The following is a 27,147-nucleotide window of genomic DNA, read 5'->3' as shown; positions in this document are numbered from 1 at the left end:
AATTGAATACTCACTGGTTTAGGAAGATCTATGGAACTGTGACTTTCCTGCAACTGAACCCAATCTTAACCTGCCTGCAGTTGGCACCTAGACCACTAGGGTGCCTCTTCTACCTCAAAGAACCTATGCAGTTGACTAGGGAAGTACTGGGTAAGAAAAGCACTCCAACTTGAAAATATAACAAGTGTTTAAGTACTTACTTGCTAAAGAAGTTCGTGACAATCTCTGTGAAATAAGTAGTTAAAAGTAAGCATAAACTTAATGACACTTTGTGAGTGGCATTCTGACTCTCTAAAAAGTGTTTAAGTTGTTTTACTAATTTTTTAATGGGGTTTCCCCGCCTTCTAAAATAAATGTTGGCACTGTTTTATCATTGCTTAACTGAATGAGTGTCAAAGCTTACCAATAGGGTTTACCGGTCTTGGAATTCATTGTGTCTTAAAGTGTAACACTGGGTTTTGCTTTCCCTGGTCTGCTTCATACAGCTCCCACAGTCTTAGGGTTTATACATGCATTTAAGTAGCTGGAGGCAAATTTAAAAAAGTATAAAGGTATAACACCTGGATAAGCTGCTGCTCGTCTAAACTTGTAATCCTGGGTTGTGCTTCCCTGAATTGCTTTGGTGCGATTCTAAAATAGTTTAATAAAGTTCTTACTTAACTTAGACACTATTATACACTTCTTAAAAGTATACTTGGTATATCTAGCTATTAGATAGCAGATAGTTATATACCAAATACATTGTGTCCTAAATTGCAAATGTGTTTGACTTTACTGAAATTGCTTTGTGCATTCTAAAATAGTTTGAGTGTTCATACTTATCCTTGAGTAGTTTAAGGTCCCTCCAGAACGTATGCATGATTTTCTAGCTCTGAACTGCGTTCTAAAAAGTAATATTGCAAGGAATATACTGCCAACAGGGTTGGGTTAATAAGTGATTTCCTAACTGTCACTGCATGACCGAGGGTCAACTACCCTTGAAATACTGATTGTATTCTAAAAGTATATCTAAACTGGTCTTATTCCCTCCAAAAATAGCTTATAACTATCCTGAATGTAGAACATTAGGTTTGACTCACCTCGACTTACTTCTTGCTCCTCTAAATAAGGTATTGAGTTGTTTTTCACGATTGTTTTTATATCAGGTTATTTATTTTGCATTTTTAAAGCGCTCACACAGCCCGTGGGCATCAAGGCGCTGTTACAGGAATTGTTCGTTTTTTAATTTTTTTTATCTTAGTTGCTTATTTATAACGCGCTAAACACCCAGAGGTTTCTAAGCGCGGACCCGGGGATCGAACCTGTGTTGCTTCGTGTCGTCTTGCTTCCAAGGCGCGCACGTTGCCGCTAAGCTATCCTCCCGGGACATAGTTACCCAAGAATGATCCTGTCTACTTGTATTTAAATAAATCTATTGTTACAATACATAGTGTTTCCTTGGACCATTAAGTATGCTACGATTTGTTTGTACCAAGCTACAACCCTTTCTCCCTCCGAATATCAGCTGGCGGCTCTGTCCATACTACCACATTCTCAGGTGGTACAGCCTTAAACCAAGAGTGGCGCTAAAGTACTGCCTCAGGTGTATGTTTTTAAGAAGCCCTTAGTGAGACTAGACACAAACTGCCCGACACGTGTATGATGGGTTAATTTGGAAATACACTTTAGGATTGCAGCAGATTCAAGGGATTTTGGACTGATTTGTTGAGCAAGGTTCCACGTGTTTTTGCTGCCGTGAAATTGTACTTTCGCATTTTAAAAGTGCATTTTTCACCTCGGGAGTTTTGTTTCATGAAGGGGTTCTCCCACTTCTAAACCACCACCTCAGCCTGCCTCCCCCACAAACAGCCAACACATGTTATGAAAATAAAGGAAAAAAAACCACAACAGCAGTGACAACTGCATGTTTAAAATGCAAATGTGAAGTTTCACAGTTGCAAAAAGACGGCATATGGTGGAGCAGGGTCAATTAGATTGCCCGGAGTTGGCTTTTTGGCACTACGGGGATGGTCCTACTAGGTCATAGACTAGTGCTGATGGTACCAATGGAATGCATACAAAATGGCAATGGAAAAGCTGCAGGTGGAGAACTAGATTGCAATTTTCCAGCTTCTATCCAAGTATAAAGAACATTGATGTATACGGGAACAAACCATCTGTACCTGGATAAGTAGGCTTAATTTAATAAGGAACACAACTAAATCTGAGAATATCCAGGGATAGTGGATGGTGAATTAAAATGTGGGTGGTGATATTTTGTTTGCCTTCTAGATTGTTTTTTCTTCTAGTGTGCGTGGTCAGATTTGTGCTGCAGTATCACTGCATCGACTAACAGGGATCTGCGTTTGGGTTCATCGTCACGGGTTGAATCCTGGCAGGTCCACAACCCAGCCCTTCATCTTTCAGAGGTCGATAAAAATGAGTAGCACTGATTTGGATAAAAAGTTACAGGTTATGTGCTATGTATTGTTCTGTTGGTGTACGGTTTGTTTTGATGCGTTTAGATTTTTGTGTTGCAGTATTATGGGTACTTGGGAGAATATGCACTGGAAAGGGGAATGTGCAATGATCGAGTTGCAAGGGGTTTAGTGGGAACAGCATCAATTCTTCCCTTCGATGCATTTGGTGCTTGATTGCATGGACAAGATTAGGATTACTGAGGTCCCTGTACTACTGCTCGGTGGGCAACTATTTTCTTGTTTGCATTCATCACATTTTTAAAATCTTTAAAATCAAGTTGTAAAATTACATTTTGATGGTGCCACTATCCTCCAGAAACAAAACGCTGTTTTCTGTACACCTGCTAGATTACCAAGAGGTTGGCAGTTTGACTGAAAGGTTTGCAGAAGTAAGCTGTTAAACCGTTTGCTTTGTTTGTTCACTCTTGCGAGACTGAACTCACCTTAGACTTGATGGCAGAACACTATATCCACAGAAAGTCGAGTAGTTTGAATGGGATCTTTTGTTTCATTTGATTTTTTGCTATTTCTGCCCTACTTTTTTTTCCTAAATGGAGTGTAAAATAAAAACATCTATCAAATAGGCGTGCGTTTTTGGCACAATGCATGAAATGCCCATTTCACAATGAGGAAAGCACCAACATGGCATAGAGAAGTGTGGGGCAAACTGCCGTTTGGTTCCACGAGAACATTACTAAATTAGTTTAGCCACAAGAATTGTGAACTAAGATTGTTTAAATCACTTACCTGCAACCTCTTTTCCAAAAACCTGCTTCCTCCTTCCAATCCATATGAATGTTCATACGGATAACTCCAATCTCTGATTAAGAACATTAGTGTCTAAATACAAAAAAAGGAAAAATAATACAAGTTTAAAAAAAAACGTTTCCCATGGACAATTCACCAATCCAAACTTAAAACTGCCTCGCTCACTAAAATGTACTTCTCTGGCGTACTCTTTAGCTATAAAAAAAATGCTAATGGAATGTATAGAGGTCATCACCCAGACTACAATGTTTCAACTGAAACTGCACCTGGTTTGATCTTTCATAATTAAGTTGTGCAGCAAACCTAACCCCATGTTAGGACTTAAGACAGGTTATAGGCGCATTGATAATTGCATCCTTGCAGTGGCCATGCAAGGACAATCCTTACATTTTTGTTAAAGCCAGTTTGCCCATCCTTAGTTTTACCACTTGTTCACACGCAGGAATTTGACAAAGTTATCAGCAATGGTCTGGTTTGCAGAATTCTTTCCTTCATGTTATTACCAACCATGTTCTGGATTTAGATTAGCAAAAAAAACAGCCCATTTAAACTACACCTCCCGAGATAGGATGATTGCATCACATCGTCACCTTGGAAGCCAAATCCTTGAAGATATGGAGTATGGACCACACATTTACAGTTTCACAGACAAGAGATGCTGTAGGCTAGGACTTGCCATTATTGCCCTTTCAAAGGGCCAGATGTGGGCTTGGGAACCTATATATATATATATTTTTAAACCTTTAATGAGTTTTACCATTTAAAACAGAGTAAAGAAAGTAGGTACATGCAGAGATGGAATCCTCCTATATACAACACATGTCAAAACTACTTTCCCAGTGTCACGTGAGTCTTTAATATTGTACACTCCCATCCACCCACCAGGATAGGCAACATTTTGTGTTCCAGCCCACCCCCCAAAAAACCAACCTTTTCTTAAATGTGATGTGCACCCACTGGCACCTGTTCAATGTATAAGTAACCCCACCCCATGCCCCCCGTTTATAGGAACTGCTAGTGGACTTGGTCACACTAAGCAAGTTACAACATGCGTAATTGAATAACGCCACACATCTGAAAAGGAGTGTAGACATGGGAATTACTTTACATAAACCTGCTCACATTTGCATAGTGTCGTGGGTGCCTCACCCAAGAAGGCACCATGATACAAGCTTAAGGTAAGTTTATTGGTCCACGGGTACACATCAGGTAAGTGACAAGTTCCTGGACAGTAACATTGGCCCATCCACACCTTCCAGCTCCTAGAAGTAACTGCCACATTTAGATTGTCCAGCAGTCGTACACACCACATTCTATGATTACCTCACCACATTCCAGTGTACCCCACCACATTCCACAAACATAGCACTTGCAACACCAGAACCAGATCACCAGTCTTCTTGCATAGTCTTCTTCCGCAGTTACTTTTGGCAGACCTTTTTACGTCAATGTTCCTTCACATACATTTGGGGCGAATACTGGTATACAGATTATAATCAGAATTTTAGATCACATGTGATTTAAAGAAAGCTTAATGCTTTACCCTCAAGACAAGAGACAATCGAGCCGATGGCCAAAATTGTTTGCAGTGAAAAGTGGTGTAAAGGCCAAGCTAAATGCCAAAACACTGCTATGCTAACTTTCCAAGTAGATTGCTATATGGTGGGCCTCAGCCACAGTACATAGACTAATGTGAGAGCCTAAATCAACGGATGTATGTGTGGTTGTGAGGGTTTTGGGTAGTGCAAGGGGTGGAGGAGTTACTGATTGAACCCTTTCCATTTTTTTTTTTTAAAGAACCCATTTTGTCAATTACCCCAGCAGGATCGAAAAATCAAGTGTTCGCAATGACAGTTTGGTTATTTGCATAGGCATGGGAAAGGCACTTGCCAAGCAGCGCTGTAGTGGTATTAACTGGCTATTGATTGTAGCAGTAGCAGGCGAGAGTACCTGGGCATCTAATAGCAGGGCTTGGCAAATGCCAAATACGTAAATGCAAGCCAAAAATGTTGTCTTTGCCAATACTTGTTTAAATGGACACAGTTGGCTTAAGCCAGGCATGGTTAAGGCATTATTACACCAGTAGCGCGTTTGCAACTCCAATGAAGTCATTAACTTTCAGAAGACTGCCTTGAAAAAACACTGGCAGGGACTTAGTGCAAAATACGATGGTAAGGCCTGATTAAGAGTTCCACGAGGTGGTGTTTCTGAAGGTGCAGGAACTGGGTGGGAATGGCCATGGGTAGTCAATGGGCGGGCAAATAACCAAAACCCCTATACAAGCTTTGTGTCCCGCATATGCCATTTATCCCTAGCAGCACTCTAATGCAATACTTTCGGCTTTCGCCACCTTATTGCCCAAACTAAAAATTGTGAAGGAGGGCACATGGATACATCAAAGCAGGTGAATACAAACAACAATGTTACATCCCCTATAAGACTTTGGCAAAGGTGGGTCCTTCTATTCAGGTCGCTCAACCTGCCTGTATGAAGAATGCTTCGGAAATCATCCCAAGGCAGAATGTTACATGCCATCACGCTGCAGATGACGGTCATATCTTTCAGGTAAACACATAGCATTCCAACGCCTCATGGCATGGTTAGACAAAGCTGCATTATGAACAGATAGTTCACCTAAAGCAGAGCCATAACAAAAACAAAAAAGCGGCAAAGCGGCTTATTTTGATCGACCTAAAAGACGTGGATATCTGGGGCCTAGTTCTATGGAGGATTTTTAATGCCATCTTGTCCAAGGGAAGGGGGGTGGGGGGATTTGAATCCCAAAATCCTGGACGAGGGCGGTGATGGTATCCATTTATAAATAGGGAGGAACAGAAACCCTCGCCCAATTTCACTCTTGGATAGCATTGGTAAATTTGGGAAAGTTATTTTGAAACACCTACAGAACTGTGCAGATAGGGAATCAATGGACAACCTTCAGGCAAGCTTTGGGACCAATGAGGAATGATCAATTCTTTATGCTGTACCTACCAATTCAGAAACGGTCTTAAAGAAAATGCATCTTTGAGGTATTTGTAGATCTGAAAACCGCATTTGACTCGTCTATAGGGAAACTTTATGGAAGATATTATACTCAAAGAAAGCACCTGCTGCATCGATAAATATAATACGCCAGCTTTATACCGCTAACAGGGCATCTGTACTTTGTGGGCTTGGTGGTGAGTGGACAACCCTTTCATATCGAGAAAGGGGTTAGGCAAGGTCGTGCCCCAACACCCCTTTTCAATATACACATACAAGAAATCATAGATTCTTTATTAAGGGACTAATAAGAGTCCTGACCAAAAAGATTCAGATAAGTACTCAGTCTCGTTTTATGCAGATGACGCGGTGCTCATAGTTACATCCCGGCAAGGCGTGAGGAGGTCCCGATCAGTATTTCTAAAAGAAATGTAAGGAGTTGAATCTCAGTTTGAACATTGAAAAATCAAAAGTGATGGTTTTTAGACTCCAATTAGAGAAAACTATCACTTAAGGTCAATGTGGAGGGTTCCCTGTAGTAAAAGGTCGATTTTTATGATTAAGGCCTGAGATTCGAGGAATCTGGAGGTTGGATGGCCCAAATCGGACACAAAGAAGTTGGGGGTGCCATCCTGGCGTCACACACTAAACATGGGAGGGCTGCAATTTCTCCCGCTTTGGGCCTGTTCCATAAGCAATCTATCCCGGCTGCCTTGTATGGCTCAGAACTGTGGGGGTACAGTAATAACCATAAGATTTGCACTTCTAAACACATCTTCCTGAAGAAACTATTGTATCTTCCTGTTAGCAGCCCTAGGGCCTTGCTTTTCTTGGAGCTTGGCACTGTCAGTTGCTGTCCAAATTCAAGCTAGACCAGCCCCTCTTTTGGGCCAGACTGAAAGAGATGCGGCATGAAAGATATCGGAAGGCAGTACAACATCTCCAAGACATGGTGGGTGATAGTCTTTCATGGACGTCCCACGTTCGGAATACACTACGGGACCTTGACCTGTCAGACCTGTGGAACTATCCCAGTGTCGTTAGGCCCGCTTTGATAAGAGTATTAGGGCTAAGATCAGGCAGAGGGTCAGCAATACTTTGTTGGTCGCTGCCTCTCGTTTGAAACTTGGCTCCGGATTTCTCGATCAGGCGCATCAACATGGCTTTAAGTTATACCTAGACTATATTCATCCAGTTTATGAAAAATCCTTGTGCTTTCGCTTGGGGATTCTCCCCTTGGCTTGTATTACCCAAAGTTGGTTACCCGTCAACACTAGTATGTGCCCTCTGTGCAAGGAGGATAATGAAACAGTTTTGCATTTCTTGTTTTGCAGTAAATTGAGAAAAATCTATTTGTTGCCATTGTAGAGAGTCTGGGGGTCTAACTGATGGTGCTGAACTCTTTTGAGCCAGCGCGCAGATCTACATATTGTGCATGCTACAGCACATTATATTCACAAAGCTTGGCTACTTAGGGTGCAGAGCCTGAGCACAGAAGAGGCTGCAAGTCTTGGACTCTCCTCCGTCTTTCCAATGAATCTGATCTAACAGATTTTGCTAACCTGCGCACAGAGGAGGTTGCAAACCTTTGACTCCTTCTGTTCCCCTATAGGATCTGATGAAATGGATTTAGTCAATCTTTAAAAACCATATTCTTCGACACGTGTTCAACAATAACGATACTCACCGTAGGGACTACCTTACTCCTAGTCCATAGTCACCTTTTCCTCCATACTTTTGGGACATTCCGTCCATCGGGACAAGACCGGAGCACTTTTGAAGCATCAAAAATAAACTGTCCTTATGTGGGGCCACCACACGTGACTAGCCACGCCTTCCTGAGCTCTGCCCGCACATCACTCTTCAGTCCTTTTCTATGGCCAAAGTCGAAGGACCATTAGCAAAATGGAGGATACCTTTTAGAGGTAAACAGCCACAGCTACCCCTCCCTTCAACGCAAAGGTAGTGCTGGAAAGGCTAGGGGCTATTTGTACTAGCCATATATGATCACACTTACAGAAGGGAAAAACACTGGTAAAAATGTATTCCAAATCGAAAAACAAAATCACTGAAGAAAGTGGAGATCGTTATCCACTGTACATAAACCATGCAACTCAATACATAGTGTAGTTAGTAACAGAGCGTTATTTTATGTACTGTACAATAACAGCACATTTCTAAATGTGCCGTTATACAGTACATATAACACTGTTACTAACTACACTATGTATTGAGATGCATGGTTTATGTACAGTGGATAACGATCCACTTTCTATTGTGATTTTAGGATCTTTTCGATTTAGAAAACATTGTTTTACCAGTGTTTTTCCATTCTATAAGTGTGATCATGTATGGCTAGTCCAAATAGCCCCTAGCCTTCTGTAGGCTTTCCAGCACTACCTGTGCATTGAAGGAAGGGGTAGCCGCGAATGTTCTTTGTATTCTCCATCTATTCTCAGGCTCCCCCGTTTGGGGGGGGGGGGGGGGGAGAAAAAAAAAAAGAGGGTTCTCGCCTTATAACTCTTAACTACCTTTTAGAGGGGACAGCAGACAGGCGTATTATGGAGGAGAGGAGACTGGACTAGGAGTAAAGTAGTCACTATGGTGAGTACCTTCTACTCTTTCCCGTCCCCTTTAGTCCATACTTTTGGGAGATTCCCGAGCACTGACCAAAGAAACGGGAAGATGGAAATTTCCCTTAATTTAACAGGTTCTTAAGAACTGCCTGGCTAAACTGGGCATCAGTCGGGGAGCTCAGGCCAATACAATAGTGCCTATAGAAAGCAGAGGGAGAAGCACATGTAGCAGCCGTGGCTATGAACTCCCAAGGAACATTCTGGAAGGCAACAGCAGCCGCTGTACCATGGAACAAATGTGCATGGATGCCCCTTGGGGGCTGAAGGCCTTGAATTGTATAAACCTCTGAGATGCATGAAGCGATCCAGCAGGAGAGCAGCTTTCAAAGCCGGTTTCCCCCTTTGGGTCCCCAAAAGTAACAGTTGTGAGGAGCTTCTAAGTTAGCTTGTTCTGTCAAGGTAAAACTTTAGAGCTCTTCTAACATCCAGGTTATGTAGACTCCTTGCTGCATCCGAAACTGGGTTCAGAAAGAAAACAAGTAGGGATATGAACTGATTTATGTGGAACTTAGACTATTTTTGGAAGGAAAGATGGATGTGTGCAAAGCACAACCTTATCCTTGTGAAAGGTCAAGAACGGGTGTTCGACAGAGCTTGAAACTCGCGTATTGTTCTCGCAGATGTTACTGTAATCAAGAAGGCCACTCTGCTCTGTAGTAGCCATTGGTTAAAATGGCTTGTGACAAAGCGGTAAGGACCACATTTCAATCCAATTTCTGGTGAGGAGGCCTGACTGGCAGAAAGCCTGCGAAATGCCTCTCGATTACTGGATGTGTCAGAAAAAGAGCAATTATCTGTAGAAAGCTAAGCTGCAATGGCTGAGAGATGTTGTGCAAGATAAGACGTGGATGCCAGAGGCTGGAAGGTCCGATATAAAATACTAGACAGTCAACAGAAAGCCATTTACTTTTGTACAAGGCTTACGTGCCTCCTGCATTATGACCGTGTGGGTTGAACTGCCATTTTTGCAATTTTAGCCCTCAGAGGGAATTGCAGACCTGGGGCGCTTTTCAGCCCCTTTAGTTTCAGCAGAACTAGCCCTCAGTGAGGGAACATCGGTAGGGCCAGTGCTTGAGGACTTTGGGCCCTTGCCCTCCTTTGCCCCCTCAGCCGCACCAGTACAACCACAAGATTTGTGGTAAAGCTTAGGATGACATCTGGAAGCCACAGCCCCTAAATGGGGCCCTACAATCCTGTGGATTTTATTATAGCCCCTGTATGGGGATCCTTGGGATTAGCCTCAGTACTTTTAGTCACTTTACAGGAAAGTGAGACTAGGCTCGGTACATTTAGACTGGAAAACCTCAGGAATAACCCCGGTTGAAGGAGCCCCAGACATTGTGTTGGACTGTCCAAAAAAAAAATCTGGATAGCTAGATCCAGAGGACGTACCCTGAACCGCCATTTGGTCACTACCTGACTTGATCTGCGTCACAGGTTTTAGTGAGGCCATTGTCACTCCATTTTCTTTTTTTTAATACACTAATTTTTAAGAATAAGAAAACAAAGATACAATGCAAACATTCATAACACCAGTGGATTACATTCCCAGTACATCATTCTTAAAATATAAACTTTTTTTAAATAAAACATTTTATTGTTTTTTCCATGTCATAATCAAAACCACAGAACAAAGCAGCAAAAACAAAACTAAGCAAAATCACTCTAGGACAGTCTCCCCAATCTGAAATTAACACAGTATCAATATCACCGACCACCAAGATCTTGTCCGGCCCACATCCCCCTTTATCCGCACCTCAGTCTCCTTGACCCTGGTCATCACGGCCCAGTCTCTTCCCATTTCCCCCATATTTTAGATGCTTTGGTTGGACAGCCCCTTGCGCCATATATCCGGTGTTCCATCATGGCACATTAATCCATATCCAATACCCACTGATCCAGTGCTGGGGGGAGGCGGAGGGCGTTTTGGGGGGGTCTGGTACTCCCCATTTCTGTGCAATATTATGCTTCTTTAGGGCCGCCGCTGTGTTTACAAGCAGTTTTCCCCATTTATTGGAGTCAGACTCGTCTGGTACTCCTAGAACTAGGACCCTCGGGTCGAGATCAATAGGGCGAGCAACTGCCCTGGACTATTCTGTACAGCAAGCATTCCAGAAGATGCAGATCTGGGAGCATGTCCAGAGGATATGGAAGGTGGGTCCTTCTTCCTCTCCACACCGGAGACAATGTGAGTTCGTTGCCCTCTTCCAGCCATGTAACATGGTCCTAGGGTAGTACACTGTGCAGGATTTTAAGTTGTACCATCCTGAGCCTAGAGGAAATGGCCACCTCACGCGGTTGCATTAGAACCTGGATCCAGTCCTCTAGGTCCATCTCCCCCACTTCCCTTTCCCAACTGGCCTTTAGTCTCGACAGTTCGGGGGTAGCAAAGGAAGTAATGGCGTTATATAGGGTGGATGTGCATTTGGTGGGAATGTGTGCTGGCAGCTTGTTTCGCTCCATCAGTGTGTAGTCAGGGATCGTGTCTCCTGAAGGTATGTGGGCACTCAGGGCGTGGGTCAGTTGCATGAAATGATAGCGTTCGGTATTCGGCAGTTGGAATTTGCTCTGCATGTCTTCGAACAAGGTTAGTTTTCAGTCCCTAAGGATATCTTTTACCTTTAGAATTCCCGCTCTCACCCAACGCGGCCATGGTTCAAATTTCTCAATTTCCTTTAGGTTACCATTTCGCCATAGGGGCTGTGCTGCAGTAATTTTGTTTCCCCACCCGACAAACACGTGTGCCTGTTTCCAAATGGTGGTAGTGCGAGTCTTAGTTGTCGGGGAAAAGGGAGCGTTGTGGGGACTGGTATAGTAGAAGTAGCGGATCGGTGCCTCGCATGGCATCCACCTCGGCCCTGATGTGAGGTAGTGCCCGGTCTCCGTGTAGCAGGTCATTGACCACTACGAATTGTGAGGCCCAGTGATAGGTTTGAAGGCGGGGTACCCCTATAAACCCTCCCAAATGAACCTCGGCAAGGTGGTCAAAGCCATTCCTGATTGGCCTCCTCCCCAGATGAGTTCCCTGAGACGGGTTTCTATATGGTGAAATTCAGGAGGTGGGGATCGTGAGTGGGGCGTTTTGGAAGACGTAGAGGAACCTTGGAAGTGCCATCTTTTTAAAGAGTGCGGCTTACCCATGAGAGTCAGAGGGAGAAGCTTCCAGTGATGGACATTGACAAACCGATCTATAATTGGTTGAAGGTTGTGTATTGCATATTTGGTAAGATCATTTGCTATCCAGATTCCCAAGTACCTAAAGCCCTGCCTCTCAATCCGGTATGGGCAGGCGGGCTGGCTTGCCCTTCCCCTTGCACTGGGAAGAGTACGGATTTCTTCAAGTTAATTCTCAACCCGCTGAACTCCCCGTAACACGAGGATCTGGGTTACTACAGGGCAGTTTCGAGTCGGTTCGGCCATATATATCAGGTCGTCCGCGTACAGGGAAGTCCAGTCTTCGTGTCCCTCAGGCCAGCTGAATCCCTTCCAGGCCCCACTCTGGCGAAGCCACAAGGTCAGTGGTTCGATTGCGAGGGCGAAGAGAAGGGGGAGGGGAAGAGGGGACACCCCTGTCGTGTACCCCTACCTAAAGGAAAGGATCGGTTTTGGGGATGACCTCGCAACCGCGATTCCACCACCAAGGGTGAGTGGTCCGAGATTCCTCGGGGGAGCAGTTCTGCTGATAGTATTCTAAAAAGGTCTGTGTGCAGAACAAATCGCCTGGAGAGGGAGCCGTGGGCCCCGGAATGGAATGAATAACCTCTGGTTCCCAAATGCAGTTCCCTCCACACGTCGCAAAGGCCGAGGGTAGATGCAAAGTTGGACAGCCTCGTGGGGACATTAGGATTATGTTGTCTAAGGAGGGAGCCGTCCATTGTGGTACACATGACATCATTAAAGTCGCCACCCAGAAACCACTCATCAGGTTGGTGTTCGCCAATAAGGGTGGTCAGCCCGTCCAGGAGTTCTTGGCCCAGCCCGGGTGGGGAATAGATCGAAATGAACCCAAAGGCTTCCCCCAAGAGTGTCCCCGTGATTAACACGTACCGACCCGAGGGTCCTGCTCTAATTCCTGCAGGGCAAACGGGACACACTTGTGTATAAGAGTGCCCCTGGATCCATGGTATATCCCGCATGAAAGGCCACCCTGTAGTTGGTGTGGTGGAAGAAATTACAGTGTGAACCCGGCAGGTGTGTCTCAGTAAGCAGAGCCACGTCGGGCGAGTGTCTATTAAGTAGCTACTTGATCAACCATCGTTTGATCGTAGAACCCATCCCGTTCACATTCCAGGTGAGGACCCTAAGGGACCTGGGGCGTGCAGTCATTGGGACTGGAGTTTGGTTAAATGTCATCTAGTGAGATTGTTAGGGGGGTGGGCGGATGACCCGCAAGAGCACAACCCCGGTGTGGTGTAGAACAGAAAAGGATTGTTGACTGAAACGCTGCCCGAGTGCGCTGTGGTCCCAACTGATCGGGAATCATACTATCCCATGAGACCTAAAAGAACAAGAGACCCCCCAACTAGCCCATTCCTCCCCCTCCCCATACTCCACCCCAACTCAAGTACCTGTTGCCTCAACATTGCCGACAATCAAAAAAGGTAGAGTGCCAGCTTAAACAGTCCCAACTGTAGTTCAAACAAGAAAAGTTTTTTGGGGGGTGGTTGGCTCCCAAGTGCAAGGGTAGCATCCCCCGCTTGCCGCCTTGAGGGTGTGAGATGCCATATGTAGGCCGCCGAGGACCCGTTGTGTTGTCCGTAAAATAGTTGCATGTTGGCAGGAAAATGAGCCTTCATCAGGTATCAGGGCGGGGCCCCATCCCCCACCCCATATCGCCGGGAGGTCCGGTGGTGGTGGTTGGTTCAGTATTCTTTGCTGCTCCGGTGGTGGTCCAGGGTTTTTTTTCTTGGTATTTCAGGGTGCCGACCAGTCCCCCTCAATGTGCTGCTCCGCCCAGCGCCATGTCTCACCAGGGTCGTCGAAGTGGACCGTTGTACCTTTGTAGTAGACTTTCAACTGCGCAGGAAAGAGCAGGCCATATTTGACACCAAGTGACTGCAATTGTCTTCAGTTTTCCAAAGGATTGCCTCTGTACTTCCCGCGTGTAGTCGGGAAAGAAGGCTAGCTTGGACCCGTTGAAGGTAATCGTGCCCTTGGACCGCGTCAGTTGTAAAAGTGCATCTCGGTCTCGATAGTTTAAGAACCTTGCAATCATTGTGCGTGGAGGGGCGCCGGGGAGAAGTCTACCCGCAGGCATACGGTGTGCTCTCTCTATGGAGAGAGAATTTCGAAAAGGATTGCAGGTCAAACAGGTCTGTTAATAACTGCTCAAGGAAAAGTTCAGTGCATGGACCTTCTTCCTTTTCGGGAATGCCAAGTATGCGAATGTTGTTACGCCTGGACCTTCCTTCGCCCTCCTCAACTCTTGCCTCCAAAGTCTTGAGCTTGGCCGAGACCCCCTGGAGTTGTTGCTGCACATTGTGTAGCCCATCCTCTGTATTTGAGATGCGGTGCTACGCTTCCCCAGTGCGCACGGACAATTTCTGCAGATCATGTCTGAGGAAGGACACGCCAAGACTGATTCGGTATATCTTCTGCCCCATAGATGAGCGTGAGTCTGCTATGGCAGCCATGATGTCTTTGAGGGACAGTGTGTGTATGGCTTCTGTGTCTACAGATAGCTGCGGTTGGGGTCGGCAGTCTGATGCTGGAACAGTATTGTTCAATCCTGTTTGGCGAGATGGGTTTTCTTTTTTCTTTGCCCATGGTTGCCACTCTGCCCCGCAGGTGTGATCTTATGGTAGAGTGACTGCCTTTTGCTCTCACAGATCAGTCCCCAGGTCGAACCCCACTCAACTAATGCAATGTCAGGCCCGAGGGTCACCCGCGGAACCCGAGGGCTGGGGGCACACAGGAGTTTGTTGGTCCGTGGATGTCCGCGGGGACCGGGCCGTGGCTCGCAAGTGTGCTGGCCGATGTTTCGCCTATCCTGAACCCGCCGACCTCACCGGATGTCTGATTTCCAGTAGTCTACTCCGGGTACTGCTCATGGATGCCCCTTCAGTGATGTTGTGTGGCAGAGAGTTCTGAGGGTAAGATCAGTGTAGAAGGCCGGACCCGCCGCGTCCGTCGTGGTAAAGGTGAATAGCTGGTGGGTGTTGCGGCCGAGGAGCTCAGTACCCCACCCAACCCTGCACCGTTTAACAGTGTCCCAGATGGTATGTGGGGGGTATCCGCCATCGATGCTTATGGGGTCTCTTACCCTTTCTTGGGCCTCTTCAGGTCAGCCGGTTTATATTACGCGCTGTTGTCTGGGGTGGATCCGATTGACTCACCCGGGCCTCAGATCTCCGCCTCGCCCAGAGCCCCAGAAGACAGGGTTGTGCTGGTCCGTGCCTTGTATCAGATAGTCTGCCGTGTGTTCCCCACCTCTCCTCTGGGCCCCATTTGTCCTGTCCAGCAAGGCTCTTGCCAGCCCTACACGGGTAGGCAGTTATATGCTTGTGTACGGGTAGGCAGTTATATGCTTGTGTGCAGGTAGCTAGTCGCCTCTCCAGTTCCCCGGATCGGGAGAGGCTGCCGGCGGCTCGCTCCCAATCCGCCGCCCGCCTACTGCGCTGCAGTCTCGCCTAGCGGAGTATCGGGCCCCGCCCGCAGGATCGGCACACCTCCGGTGCCGGGATGTCTTGGAGCGCGGTCTCAAACCACACGGGTCACCAGTCTTCCTCCTGGACTACCTCAGAGCGGGCGGGCCCTATTCCTCATGCCCCCGGAGTGCTCCGCGGGCCGGAGCTCCCTGGAGACCACGGGTCACCCCTGCCGTAGGTCTCAGGAAGTCGGCAGTCACTGCCAACGCAGTCGGTTGTGTGGCAGAGCAGCCGCAGCAGGCACAATCGCTTCGCCAGTGTTCCAGCTCTGATAGGGGTTGTGCCGTCCCTTATGCGCTGCGGCCAGCGCAGCCGTTTCACCTGGCCGCGTGTGCGTCTTCCAAGCACGGGGGCACCCGCAGCTAGTCCGGGCAGCTCCAGCCAGGTGCCAGGCACCAAGCAATGGAGGCGGTCCTCGTCTCAGCCGCCAGGCCTCACCTCCCGATCCCTGCAGTCATGTCTCCAACTCCCACCAGCACAGCCTCACATCCCCAGTCACTGGCGCAAAGATCAGCTGACGGCCATCTTGGATCGAGGGCGCAGCTCACGCCGCGCGTCTCAGACTCCAAAGCGTCGGGGTTCAGTGCAGCCGGCACCTTCAGTGCTCAAATTGCACCCACATGTGCCGCAGGTATTCTGCTTTCAGGTCGTCCTTTTTGGAGCGTTGGCGGTCTCAGAGAAAGGCGGTAAATTAGGATGTATAAGGCGTTAGCGGGAGCCGAGGAGACTCACGTCTGCATTGCCTCGCAGTTGGCCACGCCCCCCTTAAATTATCAACTTATCCAATTACTATAATAACCATATTCACATATTTTAATATTATCCACTATAACTAAACTGCTATATTACTAGAACAATCCTACACATGTAACTAAACACCCACTTTACAAACATTTACAGACAAGTAGAAATTCCTTATTAGTCCCCTCTCCATACACGTCATATCCACCGATTAGCCTAATAATGCTAGCGCCAACCATACAGTTCACAACTCCGAACAAGAGTCCGCTTGCTTCTGTTTTTTTTAGCATGACTGTCTCATAATTAGACCAGGTTCGCAAGTCTGACAACCATCCTTCCACTTTTGACTATTTGCTTTGCCGCCGCCACCAGTACTCTGTTAATCCACCCACTATACTCTCGTGCTACTACACATCTCCCAGTATTTGACAAGAATTGTTGAATATGGCGTTCTTGGTAATATAACTGCCAGAATTAAATCCAATCTGCTCAGAATGTCATCCCAGAAACCAACCACTCTTGGACAATCCCATAGCATGTGTAATAAGGTACCCCCATTTTGGCCACACCCCCAGCATGAGTAATCATCAGCCATACTTGAGCAAACCATCCGTGCAGGGGTCCAATATAGGCGACAGTATCCTTTGACGCAAAACGCAAATTCAAATCCATCGAGTGTGCCAGTTCTCACCAGGCTATCCCACTCCTTTACAGATGTTTTTGCCCAATTCCTTCACCCATGCCTGTTGCAGCTTCTCCCATGCGTTTACAGTTTAACTGTTCATCGGCATCATTTTCAGATAGGTCGATACCATACATGGAGAAGACTGAAAAACGCTACAGACCATTGGTCTCTTTCATAGGGGTAACATCCCCTGTCTTTCTGCTAGGAGGGACTCCAATTCTATATAACGCCTGGAACAATTTTCAGTTGGTTTCTGCAGAAGAATTAGCCCTCAGTGAGGCAGGGCCGGTGCTTGAAGACTTGGGGCCTTTGCCCCCTTTCTTTGCCCCCTCAGCAGGACCAGTACGACCACAAGATTGATTGTGGTAAAGCTTAGGGTCACGCCCGGTAGCCAGAGCTCCTAAATGGCTGCTCCATCCTGTGGGACTTTGAAAAAGCCCCTGATTGGGGATCCACTGGGTTTTACCCTGGTACTTATGGTAACTTGACGAGAAACCTCAAGACTAGGTTCGGTACGTGTAATCCCAGACTGAGAAACCTCAGGAATCACCACGGTTGAAGCAGCCCCAGAAGCGTTGGGCTTAGTCTTAGCCCCCAGATAGGGAACCTCCGCGGAAAATGCTGTCTTTGTGGTCCCATTTGATCTGCAGTGATTGTCTGCCACACCTGCACATGACACATGTCCTCAAAACGGAGACGTATGACCGATGGAAAACAATTTGGCCGATTTATTGGGGGCGAGATCTGTTGCAGAGGATGAGGCTGATGACTGACAGAAAAACCAGTCACTTTGCCTTTGCTTCTTACGTCAAGGTGCACAAGAGGAACCATCTGCCCTGTGTGCTAGATGCTCCGGGAACCCTCCGAAACCCGAGAATTACCTTGTATGGGTCCCCTACCTCTGCATATAGCATGCTTTAGCTGGGGGCTTGGCAAGACCAACAAAGATAGCGGTTTGCTTGCTTTTGTTTTTTTTTTAGTTCATCGGTGGAGGAGTGGACAAGCTCTTGATCTTCCCTTCGAAGGTGAAGTACTTTGTCCTGAACCCCCTTCAAGAACTTTGTAGCATGCAAACACGCTTGGCGGGAGAGGTCTAGTCTAACCAAAAGGCCCTGAGCAGAAGTGTCTACATGATGGGCTGCGACCGCCAGCAGGTCCTGAGCGAGAACTCGGATAGGCCCTCTTTAAAAATCTTCCAACCTGTCCGGAGGAACACATTCCTGAAATTTGGAAAGCTTCTTCTACAGCATGAGATTTGCCGCTGCAAGGACGACTTCGGTATTCGCCTGGCACAGATGAAGACTAGAATTGGAAAATACCCCCCCCCCCACCCCCAATGGCGTCAAGAAGTTTAGTCCTCTTTGTACAGGACCTGAGGCAGCCGTAGAGTATGTAGAGGACGGTTTACACTGAAGCGTAGCTGCTGCCACCAACGTTGATGAGGGGACATGCCGTTAAGGGTATGTCTTCTGAAGAGTAGCTTTTAGACAGCGTACATTTTCCTATTTGTGTGTTGCCCGGAATGAGGTTTTCCCCCAGAGCTTTTAGGCTTCAGCAAGCACAATCTTCTGAAGGAAAAGGCCTGTGCGCTCCTGTGTCCTAATAGTTGAGGCTCCTGAAAGTACACCACCTTGTGGAGCCAAAGGCTCAGGTAATGGAATATCCAGCAATGCCATCATATCCACAACACGGTCATGAAAGATTTTGACAGAGTGGGGCGTGTCTTTGCTATCCTGGTCCACTTAGTCCTCGTCAGGCGGGAACAGAAAACTGATCCAAAGCAGGTGGTACCTCCAACCCCGCGGGCATACTAGTCTGCGCAACTGGTGTCTTAAACAGTGGCAAAAGTATGAGATGGTGGCAGTGTAGGAGGGGACCCCTCCGGAAGAGAAGAGGGCAGCACTACCAAAACCTGCTGAAGGGTAGTAGGAGCAGGCTGCAACTCGAGAGGCTTAGGATACATTTCTTTTAATAGATCCTTAAAGAATGCCTTCATTGGGTCAGAGTGTATAAGGGCCTGAAATTCAAAGAACACGTCCTCAGAGGAAGGTCTAGGCAGAGGAGTGGGTAGAGGCCACTCTGGAGGGCACACGCCCAGGATTGTAAAGAGGCTGGTTGCTAGGATGGCCCTTCACCAACTGGAACATAAACTAAGGAAGCGAAGGCGGGAGGATGCAAAACTGTCAGCGGAAACAAAGTACGCCAACCCATTGGAGGGCGGAAAGGATTTACCAGGTTACTCACCGTAGTGACCACCTTACTCCTAGTCCATAGTCCCCTTTCCTCCATACTTGTGGGACATCTCTCCGTCCTGTGGGACGGGACCGGAGCACTTTGTAAAAAGCATTCCAATTTTTCCCAAAATGTGTCCTTCCTCTCTTTCCTGTGCGGGGCCCGGCATGCGGCCGTAACCCTGCCCACCTTGGCTCCGCCCTGCGCATCGCCCCTCAGTTCTTTTCTTTGCCAGGTCAGAGACCCATTACCAATACAGAGGAACCTTATTAGAGGGGACGGCGGGCGGGCGTATGGAGGAAAGGGGACTATGGACTAGGAGTAAGGTGGTCACTACGGTGAGTAACCTGGTAATACTCCTACGTCCCGTCCACCTTCCTCCATACTTGTGGGAGATTGCCAAGCACTCCTTACAGGAACTACGGGTGGATGGAAATACCCCTTACTGAAAAAGGTTCTTCAGCACAGACTGACCATCAGCTCTAGAACTCATTTCGAGGCAGTAATGCTTACAGAAAGCAGATGGAGAGGCCCAAGTAGCTGCCCTAGCGATGGACTCCCAGGGAACATACTCCTGAAAAGCAACCGCAGCTGCCTTGCCCCGCACCAGGTGTGCATGAATACCTTTAGGAGGTTTCAGCTTTTGGACAGTGAAAGACTCCATGATGCAGGCGGCAATCCACCTAGAAATAGTTGCCTTAGACGCGTGCTTGCCTTGAGGGTTGCCGAAAGTCACAAAAAGTTGAAGAACTTCTAAGCTCGGAAGTCCTATCTAGGTAGAACTTAAGAGCTCTTCGGACATCAAGACAGTGTAGAACCCTCTCCGCCTCAGAGGCGGGGTTCGGAAAAAAGACCGGTAGGGAGATCGATTGATTCAAATGGAATTCGGTCACTATCTTCGGCAGAAAAGCTGGATTAGTTTGAAGGACTACCCCTTGTCCTTGTGAAAGACCAAGAAAGGATGCTCCACTGACAATGCCTGGAGCTCACTCACCCTCCTTGCCGATGTGACGGCGACCAAAAAGGACACTTTCCAAGACAAGTACTTGAGGTCCACAGTAGCCATTGGCTAAAAGGGTTTATGGCACAGCACCGTCAGGACAAGATTCAGGTCCCATGGCAGGTGCGGATTACGAACTGGAGGGTAAAGGTGTGTTAAACCAGCGAAATGCCTCTTTACCACTGGGTTAGTCAGAGAATACGAACACTGATCCGTAGAAAGATAAGCAGAGACCGCTGAAAGGTAAGTCCTGCATGACAGAACATGAACCCCTGACTCTGCTAGGGAGGACACGAAGGACAACACCGTGTCAACCGTGCCCCCCCCCCCCCCCGGATCCAATTTCTTCTCTAGACACCAATGACAGAACCTGAGCCATTTACTCTTGTACTGAGATCTGGTCGAGGGTTTTCTGGCTGCCTGGATAATACGCATGTTATCCGCAGACAAATTCAGATGCTCTAAAGACCTGAACTCCGGCACCAGGCCGCCAAGCTGAGCGATTGTGGGGAGGGGTGCCACAGCTGCTGCTCCCCCTGGTGGAGAAGATTGGGAGTTACCGGTAACCTGATCGGCGGATAAACCGACAGGTGTTGGAGTTCTGAGAACCAAAACCTGGCCGGCCACCACGGGGCTATCAGTAGAAGAGAACAGTTCACCGAGTTCTTCAACTTCCAAATTGCCCGGTAAACTAGAGGCAGAGGCGGGAAGGCGTAAGCTCTCATGTTGTGCCATGGAATCTCTAGGGCATCCCCCAGAGAGGAGGCTCCCAGCCCCCCTCTGGAGGCATACAGAGGACGCTTCTTGTTCGCTGCGAAGAGGTCCACCTGCGATGTGCCCCAGCGCGAGAAAATCCCTGAGAGGACCTCGGCCTTCAACTCCCACTCGTAGCTGACCACTGTCCGCCGGCTGAGGGCATATGCTGTGACATTCAGCTGGCCCGGGATGTGCACTGCAAGCAGCCAGACACCATGAAGCACGGCCCACTCCCAAATCTGGATTGAAAGGTCCACGAAGGGGGGGGGGGGGGACTTCGTTCCCCCTGCTTGTTGATGTAATACATTGACACCACATTGTCCGTTCTTATGCGGACCACTTTGTTGACAATGACTGGTCTGAACGCCCCGAGCGCCAAGAAAATCGCCAGAAGCTCCAAATGATTTATGTGCAGGAGCTTGTCCTGAGGCGACCAGATGCCCGAGACCTGAAGGAGATCTATCGTCGCACCCCACCCGAGGAGGGAGGAGTCCGTCATGATCGTCACCATAGGGACCGGGTCCTGAAACCCCACGCCCGCAGACAGATTGCTGAGAGATGACCACCAGTCCAGGTCCACTCATGGAATCCGGAATCATTATCCGCAAGGAGTCTGGGTCCATGAATTCCGAAGGGCCATCTGGGTCCGTCTCATTTTGAGACGAGGAAGAGCCAGCACACACGAGGCCATGAGGCCCAGAAGCCTCTGGAACCACCAGGCCGACATACTCTCCGACTGCGCAAACATCTGACACGTGGCCAACAGATACGCCATTCTGTCCCCGGTCAGGTATACTCTGCAGTCGATCGTGTTCCAACGAAAACCCAGAAAAATCAGGTCCTGAGACCATCATGGAGGATTTCCGCCAGTTCACCGACAGCCCAAGATGGAACAGGAGCTGAAGGAGAGACTGGAGGTTGCCCGCTGCCGCCAGCAGACAAGGGCTGCGTAAAAGCCAATCGTCCAAATAAGGATACACATGGATACCCTGAAGACGAAGATAGGCCGCAATCACCGACATCTTCGTGAAGACATGCGGCGCCGAGCTGAGGCCAAAAGGAAGCACCCGAAACTGGAAGTGCTCCTCTCCCAAAGAGAAACGGAGGTACCTCCTGTGTGGAGCCCAATCAGGATATGCATGTACGCATCCTGAAGGTCCACCACGCTGAGCCAATCGCCCGCCTGCAACGAGGAGCGAATCTGGCCGTGATCATCTTGAATTTCTCTTGGGGTAAGGAAAGATTGAACTGGGAAAGGTCTAGGATGGTGCGCAGGCCAGCCTGGTTGGGTTTGGGCACTGTAAACAGCCGGGAGTAGAAGCCCTCCCCTCGCTCCCCAAGGGGAATGGGTTCCACAGCTCTGAGGAGCAGAAGTTTCTGAACCTCGGCCTTGAGGGAGGGTGAGCCCGACAGCTGAAAAGGAGGGTTGAGGGGTGGGGTAGGGGGTAAAGGTAAGCGGAAGCCCACCCGAGCGACTGATAAGACCCATCTGTCTTCTGTGATGGTCTGCCACGCCTCCCAATGAGACGCAATGCGTCCTCCCACCGGGGTCTCGTGCAAGCACGGAAAAACCTCATTTGGCAGGTTTATCGGTGGCGGTGCCACCTGAACCTGATGAGGAGGCTGAGGAGCGGGAGAAATACCACGTACGCTGTTGTCTACGGTGGTTATTCCCCGCAGGAGTATCCACTCTGTGCGATTTGCGGTCGAGGAAGCCCCTGAAACCAGGTCGACTCTGCGATAAGTCTGAGGTTTGAAAGGAGCTTTAACCAGAACAGAGAACGATTTAGCCGTCTGAGTGCTATCATTGGTTTTGGTGAGCTCTACATCAGTAGAAGAATGAAAAAGTTCCTTACCATCGAATGGAAGGTCCAATACTTTGTCTTGCACTTCCTTCGAAAACTTAGTGGCATGCAACCACGCTTGCCTCGGGGTATCAACCCCGAACATCATGCCCCGAGCCGAGGTGTCTACGTGATGAGCCGCAGCCTCCAGATCATCATGGGCCAAGACCCTGTCATCGGAAAGGCCACGTCTGAAATCTTCCAACTTCTCGACCAGAATGTGCTCCTCAATCTCTGACAGACCTTTCCACATCCGCATGTTAGCTCCCGCCAAAATCAATTCGGCATTGGCCTGCCTGAGCTGCAAGGCCGAATTGGCAAAGATTTTCCTCCCTAGGGAGTCCAGGAGCTTGTCCTCCTTTCCCAAGACCTGAGTAGTCGTCGCGGAAGAGGATGCTGCAGGTCTGGACTGCAACGTGGCCGCAGCCACAACTGTGGAGGAGGGAGGCGGACAAGACTAGGCCACTTCCTCCGAAGAATGCAGCCTGTACCTCGCGTCAATCTTTTTATTGACAAAAAGTCCTGAGTGTGGCTTCTACCAGACTCTACGGACCTCGGCCAAAACATCCTTCTGCAGGAAAAGGCCAGTAGGCTCCAAAGTAGACAGGGTGAACGCCCCAGAAAGCATGCCCTCCTGTGGAGCAGGTGCCTCGGGAACTGGGACATCTAAGAAATTCATCATGTCCAGTACCCGGTCATGAAAAGCTCTAACAGAGCGGAGAAGGTCCTAGTTGTCCTGCTCGCCTTGAGGGTCATCTGACAGGTCAGGATCCTGCTGAACCGTGTCAGGCACTGCCTTGTCCACTCGGGACAACGGTGGCAAAGGCGGAAGAGCATGTGCAGGCACCATGGGCAAAGGAGGCGCCGGCGAAACCACCAGAGGAACGGGTGCAGCCGGGGGCGTTGGTGGACAAATTTCCTTAAAAAGCCCTTTGAAATACTCCCTCATGGGGTCGGTGCGCATAAGCGCTTGAAATTTACCGAAAAAAGCGTCCTCAGGAGATTGCGTCGGAACCTGAGGAGGCCTCTCATGAGGTGGACAAATCCAGGGACGTAACGGAGAAGGGTGCCACGCCGGGCCCTCTGCCGACGTATCCACATAAATCAAAGGGGCCGCCCCTGCAGGCATCGAAACATTGTGCGGAAGAGGCATCCGGGCGTTCCAATCATAAACGGGCCGGTAAGGATACCGGCAAGTGACCTTAGGTTCACCCAAAGGACCGAACCCTACACCAGAGGCCAATGGCGTAGTTGTAGGGGTAGTACCTAAAATGGCTGCCGTGGTCGTGGCGGGAATGGCCGCCATTTTGTCTTCATCTGAGGGGAACTGCGGCACGTGAGAAGGTGAGGCAGGGGTCCCCGTCGATGGATCAGGGGTCTTAATTTTAGCCTTAACATAACGAACCTCGGCAGAGCTGGTACTATGAGGCTTGGAATGTTTCTGCGACATACCAACCGCCAACTGAGCCTTCGAAGGAAGGACCTCGGCACTGCCGGTAAAAGAAGAACCTTGCTTCTTTGCCCCCTCAACAGATCTGGTATCGCCACAAGAGCGGAAATGGTAAGAAACCGCTTTCACCAACAGGGCCCTGTCCGGCCCCTCAGAACTGTTGGTAGTCTTAGCCTCTGTACGAGGGATCTCAGGCCTAGGCCCGGTAATAGCCTTATCGGTACGGGCCTCGAACATCTGTTCGGTAAACACAAGCCCAGCCAAGACCTTGGGGCGCACCCCGGTTTTGTTTTTGAGGGAAGCCGAAAGAGGCCTCAGAGCAAGCTCCGGTACCCTGTGACTCAGCAGAACTGGGTCTACACACAGCCCCCACAGGAGGGGCCTGGGAAGTTACTCCGGTGTACACAGGCCCCTTACGGAGACCCTCAGAGAAAACTCTGGTAGAATTATTAGGCCCGACAGGCACCTCAGGGCGAACTCCGGTGACAGAGCGATCAACGCCCCTCCCGGCTAGAGGAACCCGGGAAGGTATCCCCCCCGGCCGGGGTGCCCTGAAAAGTAAAGAACTTACCGGGCGTTTCTTCTTCTCATCGATGAACGCCTGAAAATGAGATGGAGGAGTGCGTCGGAACACCTCCTCCCACCGTTCCAACCGACGTTGAAGAGCCCGGACCGAAAGTGAGTCACAGTAAAAACAGGAGTCCCAATGGTGTTCCGGACCCAAACACTAACCAAAGAGGATGGGGATCCGCCCTCGCGAAGCGACGATGACATGAAGAACAGTCTGGAAAGTCTAATTTAAAAGACAGACTAGAAGACTAACGCTAGCGAGAGCCAGAGAGGAAAACAGGGAAGAAAATCTTCCGAGGATGCAAGTGCGTCCGGCCCCGATCGAGCGGAGAAAAGGACTGAGGGGCGATGCGCGGGGCGGAGTCAAGGTGGGCGGGGTTACAGCTGCGTGTCCGGCCGCGTGTCGGGCCCTGCGCAGGAAAGAGGGACACATTTTTGGAAAAATTTGGATGCTTTTTACAAAGTGCTCCGGTCCTGTCCCACAGGACGGAGAGATGTCCCACAAGTATGGCGGAAAGGGGACAGGACGTAGGAGTATACCAATATCCACATTCTGTTGGAAAATACTGCTCACCCCAAAAATAGGCCCCTCTGCACCAGCCGTTGAGAACGTTGGTGTGAAAGCTAGTCAAAATGGCCACCTCAGAACGCATGGGTTGAACTGCCATTTTGTCTTTGCCTGAGGCGATCTGTGTGTCAGGTTTCAGTGAGGCCAGTGTCACCACAGGGATTTCAGGGGCTTTTTTGAATCCATTTTAGCCTTGTAACAGGGAACCTCGGCAGAAGACTTGGCGCCTTTGCCCCCTCAGCAGGATCGGTTCAACCACAAGATTGTTTATGGGAAGGCTTAGGGTCACACCCTGTAGCCGGAGGCCCCTCGATCTTGCCGGTTTTAATCATAGCCCCTAATTGGGGATCCTTGGGGATACCCCCGGTACTTTTAGTCACTGTACAGAATACTAGGCTCAGTACGTTTATTTCGACTTGGAAACCTCAGGAATAACCCCAGTCAAAACAGCCCCAGAAATGTTGGGCTTTGCTTTAGCCCCCAGATGGTGACCCTCCGATAACCATCGGTCCCGACAGCCGCTTGACAAGGGGGCCTCAGAGCAAACTGCGGAATCCAGGTTAGATCCCTTTTGGGACACCTCAGGGATACCCCTGGTACCAGAGCCACTTGGCCCACTCATGGAACCATAAGACCCGGGAAGGAGTTCCCCCCCTGGCCGGAGTGCCCTAAAAAAGGAAGGAACTTAGAGGACACTTCCTCTTTTCATCGATGAACTGCTGTAAATATGGAGGAATCTGTTGGACCACCTCCTCCCACCTGACGAGCCTACGCTGGAGTGCCCACCGACAGGGAGTCGCAGCAGAAGGAAGCGTCCCACCGATGTTCCAGGCCTAGGCTCTCCAGACAGAATAGGGAATACGCCCTCGCGAAACGTTCGCACGAAGAACAGGACACGAATCCCAGACGCTCTGGCATAGATAGAGGAAAGACGACCGTGGATCCGGAGCAGGAAGATAAAGGACAAGGGAACAAAAAAGAAAATTCCCTACGATGCAAGTGCGTCCAACCCCGACCGCCCAGCATAAAAATAAGAGGACAGTTATTTGATGCTTCAAAAGTGCTCCGGTCTTGTCCTGATGGACGAAATGTTCCAAAAGTATGGAGGAAAGGGGACGGGACATAGGAGTATTGTGTGTTCGCATTTAACTTGATTTACTAATTAGCCCAAAGTAACTCCCAACTTTGTAAAGCACTTCAAAGCGAATATTTGTATCTGATTTCATAGGTTTTTTTTTTAATTTGCTGTTTTTAACCAGGAACTTACTGGTTTTATTATATGTACTTTTATGGTTGATTAAATGAAGTTTGATGACAAGAAGGAAACCAAATTCACAGCAATAAGCTAATTAATGTCAGGACAGCCTCTGCTGCAGATATGGAATCTGGGTCAAATATGGTGACCATGCCACCCAGCTCCGTGTTACTCCAATCTATTGCTAAGCCCAGCGCGGAGGTCTTTTCTTTTCGAAGATACCCCCACAGACTGTCACACTCCTCTACCTCCACCCCACCCCCCGGTCCCATTCCCCACTTCTCTGTTAGGAAGGATTTCAATCGCTTCCATATTCAAATGACTACCAAACTTTTTACTTTTGAACCAGTCCTGACCAGTAAAGGCAAGAGTAGAGACGAGAACTTTCTCGCCGGAGGGGGAGAAACACTAAGCAGAGGCTGTAGGAAAGAGTTTCATGAGGTAGGTGGTTTAAAAAACACAGCACCAGTAGTAGGCAGCCGTACATCATTGAAAGTGCCAGATTGGAATAGGTGATCTATTGATGCTTGAGTGGAAGATACAGTAAGGGGTAA

At 48.7% G+C, this 27,147-nt stretch overlaps 1 protein-coding gene across 3 annotated transcripts in view; it reads right to left on the bottom strand.

The window, feature by feature from the left end:
* ATL2 (atlastin GTPase 2) overlaps positions 1-27,147 on the bottom strand; it is an 822,570-nt gene that overhangs the window by 298,362 nt on the left and 497,061 nt on the right. For all 3 annotated transcript variants that reach the window (XM_069607814.1, XM_069607813.1, XM_069607815.1), the window contains one exon: positions 3,207-3,299. In XM_069607814.1, the coding sequence (XP_069463915.1) occupies positions 3,207-3,299 (93 nt within the window). The remainder of the gene's footprint in view (positions 1-3,206; positions 3,300-27,147) is intronic.

The sequence above is a fragment of the Ambystoma mexicanum genome, chromosome 4q, assembly GCF_040938575.1.
Source record: "Ambystoma mexicanum isolate Mex_15411 chromosome 4q, UKY_AmexF1_1, whole genome shotgun sequence".
NCBI lineage: Eukaryota > Metazoa > Chordata > Amphibia > Caudata > Ambystomatidae > Ambystoma > Ambystoma mexicanum.
The sequence above is the reverse complement of the archived record's forward strand: the minus strand, read 5'-3'. Positions and strand labels throughout refer to the sequence as shown.